General features: G+C 32.1%; 3 protein-coding genes across 4 annotated transcripts; 2 read left to right on the top strand and 1 right to left on the bottom strand.

Annotated features, from left to right (window-relative positions):
- The first annotated feature begins 6421 nt into the window (after window positions 1-6421).
- LOC25497025 (U-box domain-containing protein 52) lies at window positions 6422-9777 on the top strand. The gene is made up of 7 exons (XM_039827135.1): window positions 6422-6605; window positions 6864-6940; window positions 7028-7149; window positions 7367-7614; window positions 7710-7773; window positions 7876-9511; window positions 9611-9777. Exons 1-7 carry the CDS (start codon window positions 6422-6424, stop codon window positions 9695-9697), a joined length of 2418 nt encoding a protein of 805 aa, XP_039683069.1. The 3' UTR covers window positions 9698-9777.
- A 1532-nt stretch (window positions 9778-11309) lies between these two features.
- On the bottom strand, window positions 11310-14725 carry LOC25497024 (methyl-CpG-binding domain-containing protein 2). 2 transcript variants are annotated; one of them, XM_013597794.3, is made up of 6 exons: window positions 14573-14725; window positions 14330-14391; window positions 12640-13229; window positions 12397-12450; window positions 12120-12253; window positions 11310-11752 (listed from the first exon to the last, which is right to left on the bottom strand). In XM_013597794.3, exons 3-6 carry the CDS (start codon window positions 13203-13205, stop codon window positions 11595-11597), a joined length of 912 nt encoding a protein of 303 aa, XP_013453248.1. In that variant the 5' UTR covers window positions 13206-13229; window positions 14330-14391; window positions 14573-14725; the 3' UTR covers window positions 11310-11594. The 2 variants fall into 2 exon arrangements, with proteins under 2 accessions (XP_013453248.1, XP_024642426.1); XM_024786658.2 differs by having other exon boundaries at window positions 14487-14683.
- Window positions 14726-20069: 5344 nt separating this feature from the next.
- On the top strand, window positions 20070-23645 carry LOC25497023 (uncharacterized). The gene is made up of 2 exons (XM_013597793.2): window positions 20070-20368; window positions 23353-23645. The coding sequence occupies exons 1-2, from the start codon at window positions 20201-20203 to the stop codon at window positions 23401-23403; spliced, it is 219 nt and encodes a 72-aa protein (XP_013453247.2). The 5' UTR covers window positions 20070-20200; the 3' UTR covers window positions 23404-23645.
- The last annotated feature ends 1546 nt before the right edge of the window (window positions 23646-25191 follow it).

The raw sequence follows: 25191 nt of genomic DNA, 5'->3' as shown, positions 1-25191 counted from the left end.
TCAGCTGGTAGTGGGGGGGCTTTTTCAAAATGCTGGAGGGAAGTGGATTAGTGGTTTTTCCAGTAACTTGGGTAGATGTAATATGTATTTAGCATAGCTTTGGGGAGTCTTTGATGGTCTTCGAATTGCTAGAGAGAGGGGTTTGCGAAGGTTGAGTTGCACGTCGATTCGAGTGTGGTGGTGTGTACCCTGCACACAACTAAGGATGGAAGTGTTGTTGGTTGACGTCTCAATCAAAAAAATCACTGAGTTGCGTGTGTATGAGTAGTGTCCAATTAGGCTTAATTCTTTGGTGTTAGCTGATGTTATCGAGATAACAACTCCTAAAATCATCTATGTTTAGTTTTCTCTTTTCTCCCATGTCATACCCCAAATTTTGACCACTTTTCTCTATTCTTACCCATTTTATTCATATTTTTAAAGTCGGAAATTTTCGTCGTTTCAGACGAAATTTTGGCAAGGAGGTTACTTTGAAGTACCTCATTTTTTATTTCGAATCGGACCCTCTTTTCTCTTTTTATTTTCTTTCCATCTTTTATTAATTTTAATTTTAAGATTAGTTACTTTTTTTATATTTAATAATTTTTATTTTCCATCTTTTAATTTTATTTTTCTTTACATGATTTAGTTTAATTTGTTTTATTTTATTTCGTATTAGATTTATTTTATTTTTATTTTATTTCTTTTTAATTAATTAGTGTAAAAAAATAAAAAAATAAAAACAAAGTGTCGATAGGTCCAAAATAAAATGTACAAGGTCTAAAAAAATTTCAAGTCAAGTGTCAACTTTAACATTCCTTTTCCAAAATTCACCATAATTGTCCATCATTTCCATTAAACCATTTTTCCTTTTTTCATCAACCTCCTCACCTATAAATAGAGCCCTCATACCACACAATTACACACACCAAAAAGTTCTCTTGAGTTGTCAAAGAACTTTTCTCTCTTCTCCCTATTTAGCTTGTGTTAACGAGCTATTCTTTTCTTCTCCCTTTTTTTCTGTCCCTTCGGAAAAGTCCCTTCGGAATTTTATCCTTTCGGTAGTCCATTTCTTTTATTTTCTTGCATTTTTATTTCTTTTTAGCATTTTTACATTTGATTTTATTTCTATTTAGCACTTTAATTATTGTTATTTATTTTCCATCAATTAGAATGTATTTAGGTCAAATGTAAATATAAATGAGAAAAGTGTGTGGGTGTGTGTGTCCTTTTATTTCCTTACCGCCTTAGATATATCCAAAAAATGCAAAAAAAGTAGATTAGGGATTTTGTGGTGATCCAACGCCACTACAAAAATCCACGCGCTTTTATTTTTATTGCTCCGTTAGTTTAATTTTCATTTATTATTCAAAAACAACGAAAACATGCAAAACTCCAAAAATATTTTCTTAATAAACCTTGGTTTGTAACCCAAGTGTCTTTCCTTTTTATTTTCTTAATCAAATGTTTAATTGAATTAATATTCATATTAGACTTGATTTTCTTGTAATTAAAATGTGAACAACCTCACCTTATTTTTTCTCTCATGCCTTGAGGCCTCTTTCTTTTCTTAAAACCCATTTTCAAAAATCTTAAAATCAACCTAACCCACCAAAGAAATTTTTGAGGTGAACTACATTGGTTTTGATCCCTTTTTTTTAAAGATATGTAGGCATAAAATTTTTATCCTTCCAAATCAAATAAAAATAACCAAAAACATACTTCTTCTTCCTCCATTCTTTCACTTAGATTTTTAGGTAATAATTTTCAAATAAGCAAATCAATTTAGCACAAGATAAATTAGGTAAGAGGTTCCTACGGAATACCGTAGATGCTTAGGGTGCTAGCACCTTCCCTTCGCATAACCAACCCCCGAATCCAAAGTCTCGATAAGGGTTTTTACTCATTTTTTCCCTTCCCACGAATAAAAATCGAGAGTTCAAAGATTGACGATTCAAATCAATTAATGGTTTGATATCCGAAAATCACGAGCACGTCCCAAAATAAAAATATCTTAAAGCACTGATTAACAATACCAAAAGTATGAAGATATATATCAAACGTAAATAAAGGTAATTTCATGTTGCTTAAAAGAAAGTAAATGTACTGTGTACTCATAACACATTAAGATAGCTAAAAATAAGAAGAAGAAAAGTAAAACATAACTAAGAGTTAGAAATTGACTAGGAAATCAAGACTAGAACAATTGAGCTCAAAGCTAAACCTCCTAGCACCTTCAAACTCCTCATGCTTTCTGCTCCATTCTGGAAATGAAATAATTGAAGGCATAAGTTTCAGAATTTATTTGATCCAATTAACATAAAAACTACATTTTATTAATGTAACAAAATCAGTAATTTATTAATTATTAATTAATTAACATCATAAAGTAACGCAATTATATGAACAAAACCTTGAATACATTTGAGTGTAAAAAATAACTTGAATATATTTCTAAAAAAAAGCCAGATGATACGCGGTTTATCTTTATGATCTTACCTTTTTTCTGGTAAAGTTATATATAGAAAACAAATTAAGACCAAAAAACACTAATAACAACAATAAATAAATTATATGATCATTATTTATCTTTTAACACTATCTCTTGTTTTTATGGTAAAAAAATATTTTCTATTTCAAACTTAAGATGTTGTTTTTAATTTTTCTTTCCTCAATTATCTGAGAGAGTTAAACATCATCCTTTGGTAGGGTATTTCGGATCGGTTTTGAGGTAAAAAAAAAATAAAAAAATCTTCCGATCAAAAATAAAATCACATGACATTTGATGGAATGACTATCTAAAAAAATCTTCTGATCAAAAATAAAATCACATGACATTTGATTGGAATGACTATCTAAAAAAAATAGATCAAATCCAAATACATTTAGTTTAATTTTGATATAATTTTGGATATCAAATATATTAAAATGATTGATTCATGTTCAAAATATATGAAGTAGTAGGTTAAATGAACGCAATGTAAGATTAAAAATACAAACTATCAATAGACTAATACAATATATAAGATTGATAAAAGAATAAATAAGTATTCGGTTTGATTTTTTTGGATCGATTTCTGAAAATATGATCCGATTTGCGTTTTACAAAACATCGATTTTTTTTATAGACCAATGGTTTTATCGATTTGAATTTAAAACATGTGACGCAAGACACTCCATTTACGGTAAAAAAAAAAATACAAAAACTCAACACAAGTAAAAACAATTATATGTAATGTAATACAGATCTAAAAGCATGCACAATGTTGTACAAAACCAGCATGTTATATTTATGAACGACAAAGAAAAGAGGAATGAGAAACTTACATCATCCACCTCAACAGGTGAATTCGACAATGTTGGTGTTGGTGTTGGTGCTGAACCACCTTCCTTTTTTGGTGGAGGTGAGTTTTCTGGAGCATGAGTGGGTGAAGATCCTACCGGAATTACCGGTGCCGGGCAGGGCTAACAGGAGCTGGTGCTGGAGATGATACCGGTGGTTTAGTTGTCGGGGCAGGTGCAGTGAACGGAGAAGGGGATGGTGTTGGAGATGAAAGTGGTGACGGCGAAGGTGAATAACCTCCAACTTCGGCGAAAACAATGCATATGCAGATGAATGCAAAAGAGAAATAAATATAACGATCCATTTTGAAAAATTGAAATCACACTATTTTGTTTTTTGAGTTGCAATGTGATGAGTGATGATGAAAGGATTATAGTGATACTATTATATAGGAGTTTGATTTCACTATGATCATGCACATTTATGACTAAAAGAGAAATTTTCCGATTAATTAGGGCCGTTGATTGGGCCACCAACAGCCGTTGGATGACTCACTCCGCGTTTTTCTATCATCAATATGTGTTATAATTGTTTTTTAATAATATAATAACTAAAATCACTCATGTAAAAGGAAAGACAGGGTCAATTAAGAAAGAAAAAGAAGAGATAAAAAAAAAAAAAAAAAAAAAAAAAAGGAATTATAGATTTGATCTCTCAAAATATCATTTAACCACATCAGGTGTATTTTTTTACTCTAATTTATTTTTACTAAATAAAGAAAAACCATAATAATTATAGCTTTGATCTTCTCATTAAATTATTTGATTGAATATTAAAAACACGCTTACAAACAATTTAATATATTACCATAAACATGTCTAATAATTTTTCTTTTCTAAACTTCCGGGTTGTTAGGCAACAAACAAATTCGGCTACTTAGCTAGTTCCATCATTTATTATGTAATCCCAAATTGTATTGAAACGATTATTATTAATGAAATGTTATAAGCAATCTTTCCCAAAAAAAATGTCTAATAATTTATTTGATTGAATATTTTTTACAAAATGTGTTTGCACACAAAAATGTATATATGTACAAGTACTTAAGTGAATGTATGCCTTTTTTTAAAAAGGTAAAAAAAGTCGTAAAAACAGACAATTAAAGTATAAGAAGTGTTAAGATTGAAGAGATTAAAAAAAAAAAAACGAAGAGACTCAAAATTATCAATTACAAAAATATGACCAAACATTGGTGTCTTCGAACCAAGAGAAAAAAAAATTATGATCAAATTACATACAAAGTCACTCATAAATATACGAAAAGTTGAGTACTCCGGTGAAAGAAAACATCAAATAATTGTGATGATTCTAAATTATCCAAATACATGTCAATCAAATAACATGGGTAAAACAGTTATTTTTTATTACACAACTAATTCTTAAACACGATAAAACATTCATTCATAATTTTTGAAAAGTAGACAATAAAAGAATAAGTGAGTAGATGTTGCATTCATATTGTAACGCAAAAAAAGATGTTTCATTCATATCATAATCGGCCATAAAAAAAGGTGCTTATAAATTTTGCATCTCTCTTCGTTATAAATTATCTTTGGTGGGAGGTCGGTTGTGAAAAGTTCTCCACACAAACAAATAGATCTTTAGAAGAACCAAATTGTTCCAATTAACGGAATCTAATACATTTTAAAATTAGATATCAATGCATAAACTTCTTTAACTAAATACATATGGTTAAAATTATGAATCCAAATTCAAGTGTCCTCAACGCTATCATGCAAAGAAATGTTAGACAATAAAATCTTACACTCGTCATCAACTCAGCCTCCCAAATAAACAAAGTTCTTCTCCAACTCCAACAACCTACCTCAACCTTGATACGTAATATCATATCCTTCACATTAACATTTTTCTCCAATGATAATAAATTAAAAAATTACTAAAATGCGGGTTTACCATCTCCCCACTAAGCCGCATATCGTGCCAAAACAACATGTTACTACCATTAACTATTTTTATAGTAACATTAAACAAATCTGCTTCCTCCATTCCTTCATCACCTCTCAAAACTACAAATATCCTTCCCCCAAATTGAATCTAAACTACTCACTCCCGACCCCCCGCCCCAACACACAGACACACACCAATCACATTACCATTTAAAAGACAATATTTATGAGCCAACACTTTACATTAAAATCAATTAAATATAAATACAAGTTTTCTCACAATTAGGTTTTATTTAATTATTTATTCAAGAGTACGTAGATGAGATGATAAAAAAATCTCTAACTAGCAATATTGTGTTCAAATTCAGCCTTAAGAATGCAACAATGTTAAATTTCTTGAAGACGAGCTTTGTGATTCACAGCGGTCCTATCCAACTTGGAGCTTTGTGAGCCACTAAACAGGATGGGGTGAGATTTTCGACTCGGTCACCTAATTTGACTCGGTTCGTCTCGTCCTGTTTTAAGCGGGTTTAGACGGGACGGGCCGACCCCCTTTCCCATCCCTAAAATATGGAAACATGGGCACTCCGGTCACTTTAAGTGTATCATATTATTTGTAGGCATTTTGTTGTTGTATGCAATTTAAATGTTGTGAGTTTGTTTGATGGGTATAATATACATATTTTCGAATGATGTGCTCTATCAATTTGAATGGATTGAATGTCTTTTTGTTTCAAAAAATATATGTATATTATACCAAAAAAAAAAAAGAAGATAATGATTGTGTTTCTATTTTGCCATTTCAGATCATGTGCATCAAATCAAACTACAACCGTAACAAGCTAAAATTGTAGGGTTGTTTTGGAAACGTTCCAATTATATCGCTGTGATGGAGCATATAAATGATATATTGACTAAATTTAGAACCTAACAACAATGATCTAGCTAATACAGAATTTGCACTCTCCATTTGAGTTTTTTTGTTAAAACTCCAACGAAAAACCACTCTCACAGACTGGCGTTGGAGTTTTAACAAATTAACTGACATAATAATTACATGTTAAGGTTTTTGTTATTTCAAATTACTAGTTAATTCCTTTTTCTCAAACATTCTTTCAAATACTACCTAGCTAACATTGATTGATTAAATTAATCATATCATCATATCATAAAAGAGAGATAAATAATCAAAATGTCTAGGTTGAATGGAGCAGAAAAAAAGTATGGTGCAGGACGTGTTGTGGCTGTGGCAATTGAGAATAATAAAACAAGCCAACATGCAGTTAAATGGGCTGTTGAAAATCTTCTTCCCAAAGATCAATGCCTCTTTTTAATCCATGTTAAACAAAAATCTAATTCTTCCACTTCCACACCATGTAATTCAATTTCCTTCATCTTATTACCTTATATATCATGTTATATTATATTGCTTCAATCATTCATCAACATACATACATAATATGTTGCAATTAACTTGACCAAAAAAAAAAAAAAAAAAAAAATATGTTGCAATTAATTAACCTCATTTATTTCTGTACCTGGCTTTTCATTATATTCCCGGAAATGCATCATCTAATTCTTCTTCCATAAAAATGTATTTTATTAATTTTAGTTTTTGAATGAATATGGTGCAGCCAACGACGAAGATGTCATGGATAGTGAATCCAGAGATCTTTTTGATTCATTTCGTGTCTTCTGCAATAGAAAAAATGTAAGGACATTATCATATATGTTTTATTAATTTTTGTAATTAATTCAATAATAAGGGTAATTAAAAAAATATGATTTGAAATTGCAGATACAATGCAATGAATTGTTGTTGGAAGATACAGATATACCAAAGGCATTAACAGAATGTATTTCCACTCATTCTATTGAGCTTCTTGTACTTGGGGCATGTTCAAAAGGCGGTATTGTTAGGTACGTTAATATTTCATCTGTAACAAAATATAAACAAAAATTAGTCCAAGAAAGTTGACGTATTTGGTTCAAATTTCCTTGGCTCGTTTTTTCTTATATTTTGTTAATATAAGAATATATTTTGTAACAAAGTACTATTGATTAATTTGATTTTGTTTATTTAAATGATGTATATATAATTTAATGGTGTGATATGATGAACAATTTATGACAGAAGGTTCAGGACAACAGATGTTCCAACCTCAGTTTCAAAAGGAGCACCACCATTTTGCACTATATATATTATATCTAAAGGCAAAATATCAAGTGTTAAATCTGCAACAGCTCCAATTCCAAAACCAGCGGTCGTGGCGACGCCACAAACTATACCGCAGCGTGGCAACCAATTTCAACAGCCACATGCAATGCCAACGAGAAGTCCCGAACGATCAGATCCTCAAATGTTGCGTAACTACCCACCACGACGTATGTCTACATTAATTTAATAATTAATAATTTGGTTTTATATATGGTGACAACAAATTTGATTAATTGTATGTATGAATGAAATATATATACAGCTTCAGCAGAGAGGCATGCAGCATATGGGATGAGGCAGGGGCTGGATGATGACCAAGAAATGATGTATGTTGTTACAATATACATTCACTTAATTTAATCTAATAATAATAATAATTTCATTCGTTGATACTAATTAATGATGTTGATGATGACATGTTTGATCAGATCACCATTCAACCGGAGAGGAAACAAAGCTTACGAGTCATCGATTAATGAATCAGATATATCATTTGTGAGCAGTGGAAGACCGAGTATTGATCGAATATTTCCTTCATTGTATAACAATGATGATCTAGACTCCAATAGTAGTATTAGTAATGGACATCCTACTGGTAGGCTTTCATCCGAATACGATGCAAGAAACAGCTTCGCTTCATCCTATTCTGGTGGAGGACCAAGGTCGATTGACTTGTCGTCTCCTTTGGATAACTATTCATTCAGCTCCCAAGGCTCTAATGGTCCTTCTTCAATAAGGTTATCTGATGCCACCGATGAAGTCGAATCAGAGATGAGGAGGCTCAAGCTTGAACTAAAACAGACTATGGAAATGTATAGTTCAGCTTGCAAGGAAGCACTCACAGCCAAGCAGAAGGCAATAGAGCTTCAACGTTGGAGATCCGAAGAAGAAAAGAAGTTGGAAGAGGCAAGAGAAGGGGAAGGAGCAGCTATGGCTATGGTAGAGATGGAGCAAGAAAAATGTAAAGCTGCACTAAAAGCAGCTGAAGCATCTCAGAAGATCGCAACGTTGGAAGCACAAAAACGAATGTATGTAGAGAAGAAAAGCGAAATGGAAGCAAGTCAGAGGAAAAAGACGGAAGATTCTTATACCACTGCTAGATACAGACGATACAGTATTGAGGAAATTGAAGAGGCAACAAACCGGTTTTCCGATAGTCTTAAAATTGGTGAAGGAGGGTATGGTCCTGTTTTCAAATGTGAACTTGATCATACACCGGTTGCTATCAAAGTGTTGAAATCAGATGCAGCTCAAGGAAGGCAACAATTTAACCAGGAAGTTGAAGTGTTGAGTTGTATAAGACATCCAAACATGGTCCTTCTGTTGGGAGCATGTCCGGAATTTGGTTGCATAGTGTACGAGTACATGGCTAATGGAAGTTTGGATGATTGTTTGTTTAGGAGAGGTAAACAACCACCTCTTCCTTGGCAGTTGAGATTCCAAATTGCTGCTGAAATAGCCACTGGGCTTCTTTTCCTTCACCAGACTAAACCAGAACCGATTGTGCATCGTGACTTAAAACCTGGAAACATTTTGCTTGACCGAAACTATGTGAGCAAGATTGGTGATGTTGGTTTAGCAAGGCTTGTTCCTCCTTCTGTTCAAGACACTGTCACTCAGTATCGCATGACTTCGACTGCTGGAACTTTCTGTTATATTGACCCTGAATACCAGCAAACCGGCATGCTTGGTATCAAATCTGATATTTACTCACTTGGAATCATGCTTTTACAAGTGATTACCGCCAAACCTCCAATGGGTTTGACTCATCATGTTGGTAGATCTATTGAAAAGGGAACTTTTCTTGACATGCTTGATCCTGCTGTTCAAGACTGGCCTATGGAACACACCTTGCATTTCGCCAAACTTTGCCTTCAGTGTGCTGAAATGAGGAGAAAAGATAGACCTGATCTTGGAAAAATTGTGCTTCCTGAGCTCAACAAACTCAGAATATTCGCCGAAGAAAACATGCCTATGATGATGTTTAGAGGTGGTGCAGCAGCATTCAATCCTAGAAGTAACAACAATTATTTCATCAACTCCTCAACTTCTTCAACAAATCAAGTGAGGCATTTCATGTGATTTCATTAATTATATAATAATATCACTTCGACAATATCAAATTATTAACATTGAATTATAAATATGTATGTTTTGTTGCAGGACATTATGAGTCAATCTAGTTCTTTGTCTGGTAGCTCCGGATATGAAAGCCGTTCAAGCACGTCATCACCACTGGGAAGACTGTAATGGATGCATGATTGATGCATCGTTGGGAAAATTAAGTATCCAGCCAAAATTTGTAACCCCCTTGACTTGAATGTATATTTCAAAATTTCAATAAAGATACTATACTTGTACCAGGAATTTTATCTCTAAATGAAATCCAGATTCTATATAGCAAGTCACATAAATGTAAAACTTTGTCATCTGGCTATGATTGATCCCAATTCTATATAGTAATACTTCCTTTAATTTATTTGATATAATTGAAGAAAAGAAAATTGCAATCTGAAAATAATCTGAGACTTTCAAAAGATATTATCTTCAAAGCATTACCATGTAAACTAGGAAAAAAGTCAGTAACATCTATAGGCAGACCAAAACTATCAAGTCATGTAAAACCTTTCTTTCTATAATACACTGAATTAAATAATTCTAAAGCATTGAGAATAACTTGACCAAATATTACAACATGTCCTGGCTTCTCATACACATCTAACTTTGTTGGGATGCTCCAAACATGTGATTCAAAATTTAAATTTGGAGATAAACTGTGCTGTTATGGATAAATTTGCACAGAAAAATGTCCAACCAAAATTTCTTCCAGAAAATTCAAAATTTAAGTTTGTCAAATAGAAATAGGTTCTGAAAAAGTTTATCACAGAATAGAAGTGATAAAAATTGAATTTGGGTTTGTCAGAAAAGCAAATTCATTCAAAAAAAATTCAAATAAAACTATTCAGGCAAACTCAAATTTTGATTTGCTGGAACAAATATTCCGGCAAAATACTAGCGGAATATAGCAGAATACCAAGTTAGTGAAAATCGAGATCCTAGGCAAGATCGGAGAGGGGTCACAAGATCGTGAATCGAAGGATCGTAAGATCCTACCAAATTCACAAATTGACAAAAATCGAGGACAAATTTATGTATGTATGGGAATAAATTCAAAAATAAATTAAATAATAAATCATTCCCCTATATATATATATATAACTTAAATATTTTCTTATTTTTTGAGATGTATACAATATTTTCTTATTTATTTATTTATTTTTGACCGAAAACATTCTCTTATTATTCATATTATTTTGTTTGTGTGTATAATTTTTTTAAATGATCGGATATTAACTAATTATTGAAACCACCTTAAAAAATTAATTAATAATTGAAAACAAACAGAAAATGTGTTAGCAAAAGATAGAAACCTCAGCGTATGACAAAAAAACAAGGACAGCGTATAAAAAAACAAAAGGCAAAGCGAAAGAAATAAAAAAGTAAACGTCAGCGTGTAACAAAAAAAATAAAGAAACGACTGCGTTTCACATGTTCAATTACTGACATCGTCGTTTTAATGAACCGGGTCATGGATCCGACCTGCGAGCAACAACTCTGCGTAACAAGAACAAAAACGGCGGACACGTACGATTTCACCATATTTACGACTTTTCGCGGCGATCCTGGCCTCGCCCACCAAATTTCGATTCCGGCCATGTTCCAGCACGCGAAAGGGTGGCAAGATCACAAAGTCGGACGATCCTACGAGTTGGATCGCGAGTTTAACTACCTTGCAGAATACAACAAACATATAGATTAGATATTTGATATTCTAAGTTAACTTCTAGTGCACTCAAAAGACTAGGATAAATACTTTTAAACCCAAACTGATAATATATCATTATACACATTGTTTTTGGCATGCTCAGTTCATACCTCAAAATACATGCCAAGCTATACCTTCCATCCATTGTAGTAGTTCATTTTCAACACTTGGTTAACTAATCCAAAAAATCATACATTTCTCTATTTGCAAGACATTACAGAGTGAGATGCAATATTACACCCAAAAGTAACGCAAAAAAAGGGGATTAAGAGATCTGATCAGGTCCTTCCTTCTGCTTTAACATATGAACGAATGTTCTTACTAAACTGCATCTTTATATAGGGAACTCTCAGTTGCTTGCTTCTTTGCAGGACGGCTAGCAGGGTCAGAAACATGTGATTCCATGCGTGGATCAGGAAGCCCCAGTGTTTCCTCATTCGAATTACCATCTTCTGGACCTACCCAAGCTAAAGGACTCACTGCATCACAGATATCACCATCCACAAAAATCCTCAGTACCAACATTTCATTCAAAAAGAGGGTGCTAGATTAACATTTACTGTTTGATACGCTATACACCATGTACAAATCATAGTTCGCTATTGGAAAAAAAATACATGGTGAATATCAATAGTATAATACTTTATAAGGACCTGAAGATGAATTAAAAAGTAACATAAAATGGATGTCTTCAAAAAACAGAAGCGGGAACGAGTAAGTGTGAAAAATATATATAAAGTAATGTACAAATTACACTTTACCACCCTAAAATTTCTATGGATAAAATTTTGGTGCATCAAGTTTAACATCATACAACCCTTGTGATTTGGTTAAAATGTTATGTACCTTGCTCAGGTTCAATAGATTTAGCATGAGAGCGCTTCCTCACATAGTTTTCTTGCAATGGCTTAGGAATTTGGAATGAGAACCGTGCAGGAGTTACACCAGCTGTCATGTACTCAGGATGTTCCGCCAAGAATCTTAAAACACAAGCACCAGGAGCAAAATGTAAGAAAGATGAAAGACGATGATTAATAATGATGATAACAATAATTCAATTAAGACAAGGTAGCTTTCAAGGTCACATTGCAGAGATAGTAAAGCTGAAGCGGCAGGAACATACTTGTGGACCTCGACCATTGAGCGCAGTTTCTTTCCGGATGGTGCTTCATAGTATCTGAAATATTAAAAAAATCAGAACAGTGACAAAATGATGATAAACAAATTATAAATTCCATGAGGGTAGACTTTCTAGCAGAAAAATTTCATAATGAATGGGAGAGCAGTGGTGTTGTATCATTTTATAAGGTTGTATGTATTTTCTAATAACAGAAAAAAAGAATGACCAATAATAATGGATACATACATGTCTGCGAATTTGCTGCTTCCTTCACCTCTGATTCGTAGCAGTCGCTGCCATCCATCTGGAGGTTGTGCAATGCTTGGCTTATCAATAGCCCAAATCCTACTGCCATCCTGAGAGATATCCTCTGGATCATCACAGGATACATCAGGTCGCCACTCACGAGCTTTGTCACAGACAAAGGGTTCTTGAAGGATATATTCACGAATTTCTTCATATTTTTCCTTGGTTGGAATCAACCTCCATTTAAAACAGTTAGCACATTGAACAGTGAAAGCACCAACTGCTGGCAAAACTCTAGGAGCTGAGCCTGGAGGTCTGCTTCGCGGACGTGGAGGTCTACACTGAATAGGATCAGGGGTAAGTTGATTTGCATTGTCTACATTTGTCTCAGGGTCATAAAGCACTAGCTGCTTAGATGCGTCATCATTAGAGAGGTTATTTTCATCATCTGAAGAAGAAACATATATGGGATCTGGAAGACTTCTATGTTGATTATTGGGCAAACTTGAACCTGTTTGGTCCTTTACTTGATTCTTAGGTGTAAGAGAAAATGAAGCACGATGCATTTGATTTTCCTAGAAATCTAGCACCTGATACATTCAAAAAACGGATCAAATAAATAATAAAACAATAAACCTTAATATTGTTAAACAACAAACATTATGAAATATACTTAATCAGGCAAAATCACATTCTTGAATAAATTCAACACCCAGAGATTGTTATTGACATGTTTCTTGAGACTGTATATCGACCGACTCAACAGCTATGCATATCTTCTTTTGAATCATGAAGCGGAAAAATTTGGAGATTACTGTTTCGATATGTATCAATTGCATCTAATATCATTTCGAATCATGACACGAGTCGCACGAATAGCCCGATAGTAACAACATTGTGCACAACATCCAAAACCCTCAAAGAAGGAAAATGAATAGTTTTAGACATAGGTTAGGAAACCCCATCTAGGACCTTGAAAAACTGGGTGGCAAACTTGGAAACAGTATAAAAGCAGCTAAACCAAGCTCAAAACAAGATTCCACATAACAAATCATAAATAGCCAAAAAATTAAATACTGTTTTGGAGTGTAAATTTAACCCTCTCAGAATGCAAGTTTAATTTGCCAAGAAAGACATTCAAAATCATTTATTATCTCATAACCAAATAAAGAAAGTGGCAAAGGACCTAGATTCACCTATTTTGATTTGTTTCATACCTAGCTCTAATCATTATTATAAAACCAAGTTACTAAATTAGAAATGTACATCATAAAGACCATAGCACAAAAGGTATCACATAGACCCAAGAAGGTCATGGGTTCAAATCAAGCTCTAGGAATGCAGCAGAGATAAATCTCTTCAGAGAGAGTTTTGCCACCCAACTCGAGGGATTACTCTCTGCAGTTGCACGCAATTTACACACAAAAAAAAAAGGTATAACATAGAAAATGACATGAAAAAATATCAATTTTATGGTGGTTTGGTTCAAGTTTAACCCTTTCGTAGCAATTAGCTAGATTACCATTAACACATGGCAAAAACAAAATGACCCATTTCAACCAAACACAGCCCAACAATAAATAACGGTCTAGGGCAGTAAAAGGGCTATCCCCTATGAAGAAAAAAACAAACTTTATTGAAAAAACACAAACAATGTAGGGTACGAGGTAGACATGAAACAGAGACGAACCTTGTCGGAGGAAGATGAAAGAACACAGCGAGAGGCAAAGTTAAGATCTTTGTTGCTTAAACCTGTGGTAACAAAATCAGATCAACAATTGAGCATATAAAGATAAGATTTTGATGAAATCTAAATAAAGAAAAGGTTGCATGAAACAAAATCTAACATTTTTGAAGCATAATGATGAAATTTATGTATGATCTAAAAAGGGGATCTAGAGAAGGTTTTGAAGGTTGAAGAAGAAAAACGTACGAAAGAGTGAAAGATTTATGTGACAGAGAGTTTGTTGCTTAGAATTTCGTCACACAAATCAATGTAAGGAAGGAGCTTCTCTTCTCTTTCTCCATTCCACTTCTAACTCTATTTGTTGTCCCTTATATTACTCATAGGGTCCCACATAAATCGTTACAATGGTTAATCAAATTTAATTTAAGGTTAAAGTATAAATGTGAAACCTAAGAAGATTTTGAGTAATTTAGCATAAGGTATGTTATTTTAACAAACTATTCATGAGACAACCATTGAGATTACCAAAGATAAAGAAAAAAAAAAAGTATAATATTGGCACGAAAACTAAAACAATAATGAAAAAAGTAAAAACACAATGTGAGTATGAAAGATAAAGTTGTTATAAAAGTTGTCAAAAAATTGTTGTTCAAATATCATTTCTTATTTATGATTGTCGGATTTTGATTAGTAGCTTCCTTGTTTTTGAAGGGGCGATAAAATAAGATAAATAATATTTTTAAGGTAGAAAAATGTATGCGAAGAGAATATTATGAGTTAGCATATAGCGTTGAAGTAGGGTTTTTGGTGACTCTAGCACTTACTATTTGGTTGTGGGAGGACACACTATGTAGATTAGAGTAACTTGGCTTTGGATATGAAATGAATGGTCTAGATAAGCGAAAGTGGTCCTAATTTGGTGTTTTCTAGGGCACATCCATATCATAGTCCTTATGTGGGTTGATAATTAGAGGTGATCTGATCCGTTGAGGAAACGGGTTTTGACGTAGTTTGAAACAAACTCTAAGATAAATTAGTTAAATGTAAGGATGAAAATATGTCGGGCCGAATTATACTATGTAACTATGTAGGGCATAAACGTGGCATGATAGAAAATTTCAAAAACAAGTATGGCTTGTTATCTATTATAGACTTCTTCTTTTTTTTATTTGGAAGAGTCTAACATTTTTTAACGTCTATATGACATGTATATTTACTTAAAAACTTATTTCATTTCAACATTTTTCAATATGTAATCTTACACATATTTAAAAAGACTTTTGAATTTTTTACCAAAAAAAAAAAGACTTGAATTAATATGTCAACAAATTTAAGTTATATCTTGATATTTATCATGATAATTAGAGAGTAAATTATTTTTTTTAGATGAGTTAAAGAGTATGATTTTATATAATAACTTATTTTAGTGTTTTTAGGAGTTTTTCTTGTGGAGGAGAACAACTTATTTCAGTTACATTTTACAATGATATATGCAAGGATGTATGCTTAAATTAATAAAAATACTTTTATATAAAACAAAAAGATGGAAATGTTTAACATAAAGTACAAAATGTTATTAGATGATGATGTGCATTCTAACAAGGTGAATCATTCGAAGTATGGTTTAATTGTTGATAAATGCAAAATTTTACTTCAAAATGTTAACAACCGTGAAGTTGTGTTTATTAGGCGTCAATCAAACGAAAGCACTCATGCTTTTGCAATGGCAATTTCATCACATGTTTCTCGCATCACGTTTGATGTAACTCCAAGTTATACTGCTACTATTATTAATAAAATGTCTTAAGTTTGCTTGCTTGAAAAAGTATGATAGTTTGTTAGGCCTAAAAAGGCTTTTTTGTGTGGCATGGAGTTTGGTCTTTTCAGTTATATAGTTTTTTTTTTTTTTTTTAAAAAAGAAATCTAATGTGGCGTAGGTCTGAAGTAGACTTTGAAGTAAATCCATGATTGTCGGTTAGATTTATTCCAACTTTAATCACAACTTTAATCACATGTATATAAGTTTTTTGTATGGCATTGAGCTTGGCCTTTTTAGTTATATATATATATATATATATATATATATATATATATATATTTTTAAATCTTAACCTTATCTATTTAAAAAAAAAAATCTAACGTGGCATAGGTCTAAAATAGGCTTGGACGTAAATTCATGATTGTCGATCTGATTTATTCCAACCTTAATTACGAATTTATAGGCTTTTTGTGTGGCATAAAGTCTGACCTTTTCAGTTATATGGGTTTTTAAAAAATATCTTAGCCTTATCTATTTTATTTATAAAAAAAATAATATAATGTAGCATAGGTCTGAAATAAGATTGGACGTAAATTCATGATTGTCGGTCTGATTTATTCCAACCTTAATCACAGGTATATAAACTTTTTGTGTGGCAGAGAGTCTGGCCTTTTCAGTTATATAAGTTTTTAAAAAAAATCTTAGACTTATCTATTTACACAGAAATCAAACGTGGCATAGGTCTGAAGTAGGCTTGGATGTAAATCCATGACTGTCAGTCTGATTTATTGCAACCTTAATCACGGGTATATAGACTTTTTGTATGGCATAGAGCTTGGCCTTTTTAGTTAAATAGTTTTTTTTTAAATCTTAACCTTATCTATTAAGAAAAAACTAACGTGGCATAGGTCTGAAGTAGGCTTGGACGTAAATTCATAATTGTCGGTCTGATTTATTCCAACCTTAATCACATGTATATAAGCTTTTTGTGTGCCATAAAGTCCGGCCCTTTCATTTATATGGGTTTTTGAAAAATATCTTAGTCTTATCTATCTTTTTTTTTTTTTTTTTAAAAAGTCTAATGTGACATAGGTCTGAAGTAGGCTTGAACGTAAATCCTTGATTGTCTGTCTGATTTATTCCAACCTTAATCACGAGTATATATGCTTTTTTGTGTGGCACAAAGTCTGGCCTTTTCAGTTATATAGGTTTTGTAAAAAAATCTTAGCCTTATCCATTTAAAAAGAAATCTAACGTGGCATAGATCTAATGTAGGTTTGGACATAAATCCGTGATTTTCGGTTTAATTTATTCCAACCTTAATCACATGTATATATGCTTTTTTGTTTGACAAAATGTACATATTCTTTTTGTATGACATAGAGTCTGGCCTTTTCAGTTATATAGTTTTTTTTTTTAAAATCTTGAGCCTTGTGGGACCCAGATGGACGACAAACTTTCCCTAAAAGTTTGAACGGTGTTGCACATCTAAAGCTAGATTCGAACTCAGGACTTTGGTTAAGCTAGTGACATAATGATTTTTTTTGAAGGAACATAATGATAATATAACCCTACAATTTGTAACTGATAAATATAACAACGCACGGGGGAGGCTTTTATCGCTTATAACAGTGGCTTTTATTGCTAATAAATATAAAATAAAATATTATATATATATGAGGGGTGATATTTTGATTTCAAGAATAAGTTTGTTTACTTACTCCAAATCTTGATTTTTAATTGTATTGTCAATTAAAGGTTTAGATTGATTAATAATAAATGGTATGGTAGACTATAATTTTCTTCTCTATTGGAGTTAACTCTCATTACCCCAAAATGGCAAAACAATTAATGACTTTGAATGGATTGTTTTTTTTATTGTTCTCTCTTTGCATTTTTTTTACACGCATAATAAACTACTTGGTCTTTCTTTTTGAAGGAAAAAAAAATTGTATATTTTTCTATAAGGAAAACAAACAATAAAGTTGTATATAGTTGTGTAGAGGAAAAAAAAAAACTACCACATATGGATAAGAGGACATATATTGGTTGCTTTCTTCATTATATATATATATATCACATGTTTTCTTCACTAAAACATGTAGGATTATTAGAAATATGTGTGTTTACGATATGATATTGATACATACAACTACATTTTATTAATTAATTTATTTTAAATTATTAGCACTAAGGACGTGTATGTATCCCCTCTCTCTATATAGTTTTTCTTTTTCCTTTAATAAAATACAATTTTTTCCTTCAAAAAGAAAAACTATGCAGTTTATCATGCGTGTAGAAAAAAAGCAAAGGGAAAAGAATAAAAAAAAATCAATTTTGGTCAAAAAAAAAAAAAAATCAATTCAAAGTCATTGAATGTTTTGCCATTTTAGGGTGATGAGAGTTAATTTCAATAGAGAAGAAATTTATAGCCTACCATACAACTTATTATTAATCAATCTAAACCATTAATTGAAAATACAATTAAAGACTAAGATTTGGAGTAAGTGAACAAATTTACTCTTGGAGTCAAAATATCCCCTATATATATACATATATAGGGATAAGATCAAATGACATCAAGGTGTCAAATTAAATGTGACACCAAATCTTATCCATTTAATTTATTTAACCCAAAGGCTTAAAACAATCACTAGAACAATTAAAACGATCAAATATTTCTTGATTTGTCTTGCTATATCTTTTCTTTAATGTTTGATTTTGCATTCATGTATGAAATTCATTTCTCATATATGCCCTTCATTTCAATTTTTGAGTATTTCGCTTTCCTTCATCACTTCTGTTGCTGCCACACTTAGTTTTTTTAAATAGATATTTTGTATAAACTTTATTTGCAACAATGCTAATGTTCTTTTTTAATAACACAAGTTTTTTCCAGTAAATTGATTGAAATTTATTTATCACTTAATTTAATTTTACCATCCATCGATTTGCAGTGAGATTCAGACACTTATAACTATACAGAAATTGAGAAAATTATGTGATAAAAAAAAAGGCAAGAAATAATATAAGTGATGATGGACACAAGAGAAAATTTTGAAATTGAAATGAAGGGCATATGTGAGAAAATAAATTCAGACTTAAATGAAAAATACGCCATTAAAGGAAAGATAGAGAAAAACAAATCAAGAAATATTTGATTACATTAATTGTTTTAGTGTTTGTTTTAAGCCTTTGAATTAAACAAATTGAATGGATGAGATTTGGTGTCATATTTAATTTGACACCTTGATGCCATTTGATCCTAACCTATATATATATTGTTTTTGTTTTGTTTTGGAGATGAATGCTAGATAAATATTTGTCACTCAAATCTTTACAGATGTATGTAATTTTTCATACCCTTTTGTTTATTTTCCATTCATTTATTTTTTTCCAAATCGATACTGCGTTTCAGTTTGTAGTCCTCACAATTGATGTAATTAATTTTTTTTATACATCTATATAGTCAAGTCAATAATAAATTCACCCATTTTTTTTCTAATGAACCACAAAATTGGTCTTTATTTTTGTACCAAATTATTCTTAATTTGATCCTGACTCTATTAATAGCTCAAAATGATCTCTATCTTTGTCAAATGTTTATAAAAAATAGAATAAAATTACCATTTTTAATCGCAATCAAGGCTGATTTGGAGTTGGAGGACGCATGCCCAGCTGATTATGTGTTGGAGGACGCAGGCCCGACTGACTCGGTGTTGAAGGAAACTAACGGAGGGACCTAACTGAGAAACGTTTGGTAAAGACATAGATCGTTTTGATTTATTAATAGAGTCAGTGATCAAATTGAAAATTTGGTACAAAGACAGAAAAATCTGATATTTTACTCATTTTCTTTCCAAAAAAAAATAAAAAAAATTGACCCATTTTAATTTCCAGGTACGTTTGCATCGTATCCTTTTATTTTTTTGAAAATTTTGTATGTATTAAAATATATATTTTTAGACTCAGATGATAGAGTTGGGTGGGTTAGGCCCAAGCCCAGGCCCATTCAGAGAGAGGTAAATACAGTGAGTGAGGTGTGAGAGAAAGAGAACAAGAGAGAGAGAGAGAGAGATCTGAAGGAAGAAGAAGAATCATCATCATCATCGAAAATGGGTGGAGGAATGGAAGCAAAGAAAAACAAATACATTGAAGATTGGGGAACTGCTAGAGAGAATCTTGAACACAATTTCCGTTGGAGTCGTCGCAATCTTCTTCTCGTTGGTATCTTCGGTATCGCTCTTCCTGTTCTCGTCTACAAAGGCATCGTCAAAGAATTCGTAAGCCACTTCCATTTTCATCTTCTTCTCTCTTTTTCAATTTTACTATATGATTGATTCATCCACATTTCAGATTTTAGGGAATATAGGCTGTTTGGAATTTGGATTGACTTATTTCAGCTTATATACTGCCATAAGTTTTGTGACCTTGATTGGAATAGCTTATGAAAAAACAACTTATTACATTGCTCATAATCTGTTTTCAACTTATTTTCAAAAGTTCTGAGACCTTTTGGATTGACTTATTTTTTAGCTTATGCAAATAATCAAGCTTGTCAAGGTAGTTTATGAAAAAAATAGCTTATGAAGATGCAATGTTTTTTTGTGAGAACTTATGAATTAACATAAAAGCTTATTTATTTGCATAAGCTATTTTTCATAAGCTAAAAAATAAGCCAATCCAAACAGGCTCTTAGATAGCTTATACAAACACAATTTAACTTTATTTTGGGTCTGTTAGGATAAACACGTGATTTGCGAGCTATCGCACAAGCATTTATAATGATAAGCGCTTGTATATAAGCTTGCATAAGCTATTTTTGTAGATGCTATAAAACTTGATTATCTCAGTCTACCATCATTGATCAATTTATTAACAATTCAGAATTTAGGGATTTTATTAGGTTTGTGATGATTGATCAATTTATCTACAGTTCAGATGAATTTAGGGATTTTATGAGGTTTGTGATGATTGATCAATTTATCTACAGTTCAGATGAATTTAGGGGTTTTATTAGGTTTGTGATGATTAGCTGAACTTTCATATTTACAACTTCAATTTATGCCATCACAATGTTGCATCATGAGAATTGTGCTTCTTTTTAATGTACAAGCTGCTACATGTTGAATGTGTGATTGAGTGCTTTTTATTGTGAATGCATTGACTTGGACAATTTGATTTTGATTAAGTCCTGTTTGCATAATCTACTTCATTTGCACCTTATAGCACAAGCACTTGTCATGATAAGCACTAATGCTATAAGCTTACATAAGCTATTTTTATAGAAAAAGATAAAATAAAATAAAATTGTTTTATTATAAGCTATTTTGGAGAACTTATGAAAACAAGCCCAAAAAAGCTTGTGAAAATTGTCATAAGCTGTTTTCGTAAGTTCTCTCAGTCTCACAAGACTTGTGCCAGTAGGTAAGCTCAAATAAGCCAATCCAAACAGGCCCAAAGTACAGTTTAATTGTTTTTGTACAAGTTATAAGCTGTTTTTGTAAGCTATGTTTGAGAGCTTATGAAAATAAGTTGAAAACAGCTTATGATCTTGCCTTAAGCTGTTTTCATTTGTTCTCCCAAACAGTCCCACAAGTGCTTATGTTAGTAGATAAGCTCAAATAAGAAAATCCAAACAAGTCCTAAAGTTGGATTTTCCAGCTTTTGGAATCGGTTAATGATTGTGTGTGTTTTGATCTAAACAAATTGAGTATGATTATTTAAAGATGCGTGCAGACATTAATTTTAAATGCTTGCTTGAATTATTGGTTGTAATGTTTAAATTGTGAATTTGAAGTTTAAGATGTTGGAGCATAGATGGGTGCTCCGCTCTGTCTACAAACCTTGTTAGCTGTAGTAAATTGGAAGTTTGAGTCCTAATACATGATAATATGATTAATTTATGTCACTGAATTCTTGAACTTAATATACGTTTGTTTTTGCGTTCCAAATGTGCAAGTCCAAAATGAAGCTCCAATGTCCAGCTTCGTACATACTGTGGCTTTGAAACACGAGCCAAACTAAGAAAACAAGAATCCAAGCAAGCAATTAGACCTTCTATGGGTTGTCAAACTCAAATAGTGGTGCTATAGTACTATCCCAAGCGAAATAAGAACAAGTCACATTGTTCCGTTATATGCTATTTAGTTTGTAGTTTTGTTAAATAATGGCTATATCGTCGCTGAAGCACTGTGTAATGTTGTGGAATTTGAACAAACCACGATATTGTCGCTGAAGCATTGTGTAACGTTGTGGAATTTGAACAAACCACTATTTTCCGCAGTTTGCAATTGACAACCCTAGACTTTTCGGACTCACTTCATGCCTGGTCTTGTTGTTTGTTGCTGAATTCCTTTTGGTTAAGTTTAAAATCGGTCTGATCTTTTAGTACTCAGTAGTAATGTATTGTACTTAAATGATGTATTATTGTTTCTTCCGAACAGTCTTACAAAACTTATGTCAGTAGATAAGCTCAAATAAGCCAATACAAACAGGCCCTTTATTTTTTTGCTATATAAATAGCTTATGCATAAGCACTTATCATGATAAACGCTTGTGCTATAAGCTGCAAATAAGTTGTTTATCAAAACAGGGCCTATTTAACGTTTGTGTTTATTATATTTAAACAAAATGAGCAGACAGTAATTTTCTATGCTTGCTTGAATTTTTTGTTGCAATATCTAAATTGTGAAGTTGGAGTTTAAGATGACTCATAGATGGCTGCTCATCACTGTCCACAAACCTTGTTATCTATAATAAATTGAATGTTTTTGTCCTCATACATGATAATGATTTATTTGTTACTGGATTTTTGAACTACTAGGTGTATGTTTGGTATCATGGTGTAGCTTTTGCAAAATCACAGTGGCTCAATGTGATTTTGATAAATCCACCGTGATACCAACCAAACACACATTATACGTTCAAAAGTGACGGAACACACATCCAAGATGAAGCTTAAATTTCCAGCTTCTCACAAACCATGGCTTTGTAACATGAGCGAAGCTAGGAAAATGAGAATCCAAACAAGCAATTGGACCTTACTTTCTTGTGTCGCTCCATGATTCATTTTGTTGTTTGTTGATGAATTCCTTTTGATTCAGTTTAAATCTGTCTGATCATTTAGTTGTAATGTATTTTTAATCTTTAATTGTTAAATGATGTGATATGGTTTTTAAACCATTCTGTTTTCACTTTTACCTTTTTTCATGTATGTATGTATGAATGTTTTTATTTGCACTTAGACATGATTTTATGATTACAGCATATGCAAGATGAAGACAATGGCCGACCATACAGGAAGTTCAAGCCTTAAGTAAGTAAGATGTTTTGTAATAAGCCGGGGTTATGAAAGTTAGACCTTAATACGAGGCTACAACATGTATTTTTTCTTAACCCACCAAGGGTTGTTTGTTTATGTAGTTTGGTTCTATCAAACCACTCCATGTTTGGCTGTCTTCGTTGATATTTCTGTGATTTTAAATTGCAACCATGGTTCAAAATTAATAATATATATGGAAAGCAAATGCATGAGTTTGAGAATTTGCTAGGTGAAAATCTAATGGTACTGTTTATACTCTTGCAAGAGTAGCTACCTTATGCTCTTTGCTGCGACTTTTGTTATATTTTTTTGCTGTATTACTCATATCAGCAATGAAATGCTTTGATTTTGATTGTGTAAAACACAAGAAAATATTATAAGAAAGAAATCTTGAACTTGGAAACACTTCTAATCACTAAGTAATGATAAATCAAGTATGGATACCGTGTAAAGGTGTGTGTGTGTTTCAATTGTTGAGCAATGAACCGATTAGGGTTTGATATCTGGTTCCATATCGTGTCTTCTTCATAATAGTGAAAGAATTCTGTTTACTATGAACAGGCATATCACTATTCACTAGGAAATTTGAGGTAGTAGTACTACTTTTATATTGACCAGTTTACATGGGATTATAATGTAGTTGTGAAACAAAAATAATTATGGAAAAGAGGGTTTATCAGAGATGCTTTTTAATATGTAGAATTTGAGGAAAAAAGTGTACGTAGAAAACTCGCCTCTTATCTTGGAACTTGTATATGACTAGAGCATGCTACTAATAGTACCATCTACCAAGAATACGTTTGATTAAAAAGGGATTTGGGATCGTTCAACATGTGTTTGATTTAATTCTTGGATTCACACAATTATAAAAATACAGGGAAGCATGTACACGAGGAAGATTAGCATTACAATATTGTTCCCAAACCAAATAAGAAAAGATGGCAATGGCTCCTTTATGCATATCTCACAAGTCTTGTTTTGATAGAATATCAAAGTAATAGCGTGAAATCGTCGGATGTAGGAACCATAGGTCTGGCCTGGAATACATTAACGCCATGATTTTTCTTTTGAGCTGCGGAATATCTTTCCGAATAAGATTTTCTCCACACTTTATTAATCTAGCTACTAGACTACTTGATTAAGAAAAAACTGCTCCAATCTGGCAAACCTTGTAAAGGGTCATGGAGAGACTTTTCCTCGTCTCTGCTTGAGACAAACAAAGATAGACTAATACAAGGGTGTAGGGAAAAAAATATTGGAGAAATAGTTAATGAAATTTATATCAATATGATCGAAATTATCATAGACGTTTCTATCATTGAGCATAACAGAAGATATTTTATTCATATTTCTCTTCCGATTAACTTTTAGTTAAAAGAACGTATTATTATCACATGTTGTAAACATAGAGACCTAGCCTTGTGGCTCCACCATAGATCCTCGGACTCCAACATCTCATTCGGGTCCTCCTCAAAGATCCTAATTTAGTCCATATTCTTAAGATTTTTGGCGTCTTTGGCGAATCAATAAAATTATGTTATTTTAATTATTTGAATATCTTTTTTCTTACATTTTTTCTTGCATAAGATTCATTCATAATTAAGGGTCTCGATCAATATTCTTAGTTCGAGAGTCATAAATCAAAAGAAGGCAACCATTGATCGCCATCATTGTTTATTTGTTAGGAAAAACGTTGAAAAACCCCCTAAAAGAATGAAAGGTTTATGAAATCATCATATAATGAGTTCGAGAGTCGACTATGCATAGAGAATGTATTAGAAT

The sequence above is a fragment of the Medicago truncatula genome, chromosome 6 (assembly GCF_003473485.1).
Source record: "Medicago truncatula cultivar Jemalong A17 chromosome 6, MtrunA17r5.0-ANR, whole genome shotgun sequence".
NCBI lineage: Eukaryota > Viridiplantae > Streptophyta > Magnoliopsida > Fabales > Fabaceae > Medicago > Medicago truncatula.
The sequence above is the reverse complement of the archived record's forward strand: the minus strand, read 5'-3'. Positions and strand labels throughout refer to the sequence as shown.

Bases quoted from the DNA above. Each gene is read 5' to 3' on its own strand.
- LOC25497023 (XM_013597793.2), top strand. From the start codon at position 20,201: ATGGGTGGAGGAATGGAAGCAAAGAAAAACAAATACATTGAAGATTGG. The intron at 20,369-23,352 runs GTAAGCCACTTC...TTATGATTACAG, and splicing joins AAGGCATCGTCAAAGAATTC to CATATGCAAGATGAAGACAA.
- LOC25497025 (XM_039827135.1), top strand. From the start codon at position 6,422: ATGTCTAGGTTGAATGGAGCAGAAAAAAAGTATGGTGCAGGACGTGTT. The intron at 6,606-6,863 runs GTAATTCAATTT...AATATGGTGCAG, and splicing joins TTCTTCCACTTCCACACCAT to CCAACGACGAAGATGTCATG. The intron at 9,512-9,610 runs GTGAGGCATTTC...GTTTTGTTGCAG, and splicing joins CAACTTCTTCAACAAATCAA to GACATTATGAGTCAATCTAG.
- LOC25497024 (XM_013597794.3), bottom strand. From the start codon at position 13,205: ATGCATCGTGCTTCATTTTCTCTTACACCTAAGAATCAAGTAAAGGAC. The intron at 12,254-12,396 runs GTATGTTCCTGC...TTGTGTTTTAAG, and splicing joins TCAATGGTCGAGGTCCACAA to ATTCTTGGCGGAACATCCTG. The intron at 11,753-12,119 runs GTACATAACATT...TCTGTGATGCAG, and splicing joins ATCTATTGAACCTGAGCAAG to TGAGTCCTTTAGCTTGGGTA.